A 1478-nucleotide genomic window follows, 5' to 3' on the forward strand; every position below is an offset into this window, starting at 1 on the left:
AAGATAATCGCGTTTAACTACCGCTAACAGGGGGATTCAAAATACAGGCTGCTGATTGGTCAGTTAGCATCAGTGTGTCAATTCATAACTCTCGCCACTGTACGCGATAAACGAACGTAGATTTTCGATCCGGCCTCAGCGTTTCTGCCTTCGTGAAACTTGGCTCCATTCCAGCGCAAGATCAGGACAGTCCCTTGGTGATGTTACGCGCAGGTTACCATAGCAACACAACGATTGCAGCAACAAAAACGAAAAACAAACAAACAACGAAGCATCAGCAGTAAACTACTTACCCGTAGACGTGGAAAATGTGTTAATTCCAGCGGTCGAAAGACAATAATTTCTCGGTGTTGTGTGTGTCTGATTTGTGCCGCTTTGTTGCAAATTTCAATGCGAAGTCCATAATACAGACGGGCTGCAGCCCCACCAACCAGGCAGCCGGTTGGTAGCTCAAACGAACTTGGCAAATCTGTAGGCAGTTTGAATTCAAAATAAAAAACGTGCGTGCCACGAGTCAGAATGTACGGGGAAGCTGAACCACGTCTGCGGGGTTTCGACAGGTTTGTTGCCCCGTCATCATCTGTGGAATGTGAACTTTGACCTTGAACTTGTGCGGTTCTCCCAGCTGTAGGCTCTGCAGAGTACAGTTCAGCAGATTCCCCGCTTAGGACTCCTCTTCGGTGATCCGTGTCTGTTGAATTACTTCCAGTTTCCTCACTAGCCGATCTGTCCCCGATGCTATCTTTCTGCCTGTGAACAGAGTGTCCACTGAGTAGACTTAGCTTGGTGCGATAAATGACCTTGACATCACCACACAGAGTCTTATCTTCCTGGTCCACATCCGCCAAGCTCCTCCACTTCACGCCGAAAGCGCTTGGCCAGCAAGTGTCTACGCAAGGTCTACACAATATTTGACTTGAAGGTCTTAGCTCCCGTGCACTGGGGTCTGTGGTTCGATCGGGATACTTACCCTCCGCACTTGCCCCACTGTTATTACTGCTTTGTTCCAAGGATGCGGCCAGTGTGTCCGTGGTTGAAGTACACGAAGACATTTGTGTGTTGGTTGTGGGCGGTAGATCCGTCGGCCAGTCAATTGATCTCCTGTTCGACGGTGCCGGCTGTAACTCCCATGGGGTACAGTCCAAAGTACCTGCGTAACACAACCTCCCCTTTCGCATTTGACCAAGTTTCTGACAAACCTCGGAACGCACATTGTCCGCGACGGTGTTCAAAACGGCCGCCGTATTGGCACACATGTTTTCTAAAGTCTTGGATTCGCCGAATAAGGACAAGTTGGTTGCTGAACGTAAGAATGGTATGCCACCGGCTACCGAGCCACTCACGTTAACATGCCTTGATTTCTGAGCGCAGTGAGTTCCACTCCATCGAGTCTTGACTAATCCGTACAGCCACAAGGTACAACCTGTTCGGTGAAAAGAGAAACAAGAGGGAACTTGATAAGTTGATAAGATATGAAA

General features: G+C 48.8%; 1 protein-coding gene across 1 annotated transcript; it reads right to left on the reverse strand.

Moving 5' to 3' along the window:
• Positions 1-296: 296 nt before the first annotated feature.
• On the reverse strand, positions 297-1421 carry T265_15964 (hypothetical protein; the record flags this gene model as incomplete). Its single annotated transcript, XM_009179410.1, has 1 exon — positions 297-1421. A coding segment is annotated over one exon (1125 nt), but the record flags the coding sequence as incomplete, so codon positions are not given.
• Between the last annotated feature and the right edge of the window lie 57 nt (positions 1422-1478).

Source organism: Opisthorchis viverrini (genome assembly GCF_000715545.1).
Source record: "Opisthorchis viverrini unplaced genomic scaffold scaffold8363, whole genome shotgun sequence".
NCBI lineage: Eukaryota > Metazoa > Platyhelminthes > Trematoda > Opisthorchiida > Opisthorchiidae > Opisthorchis > Opisthorchis viverrini.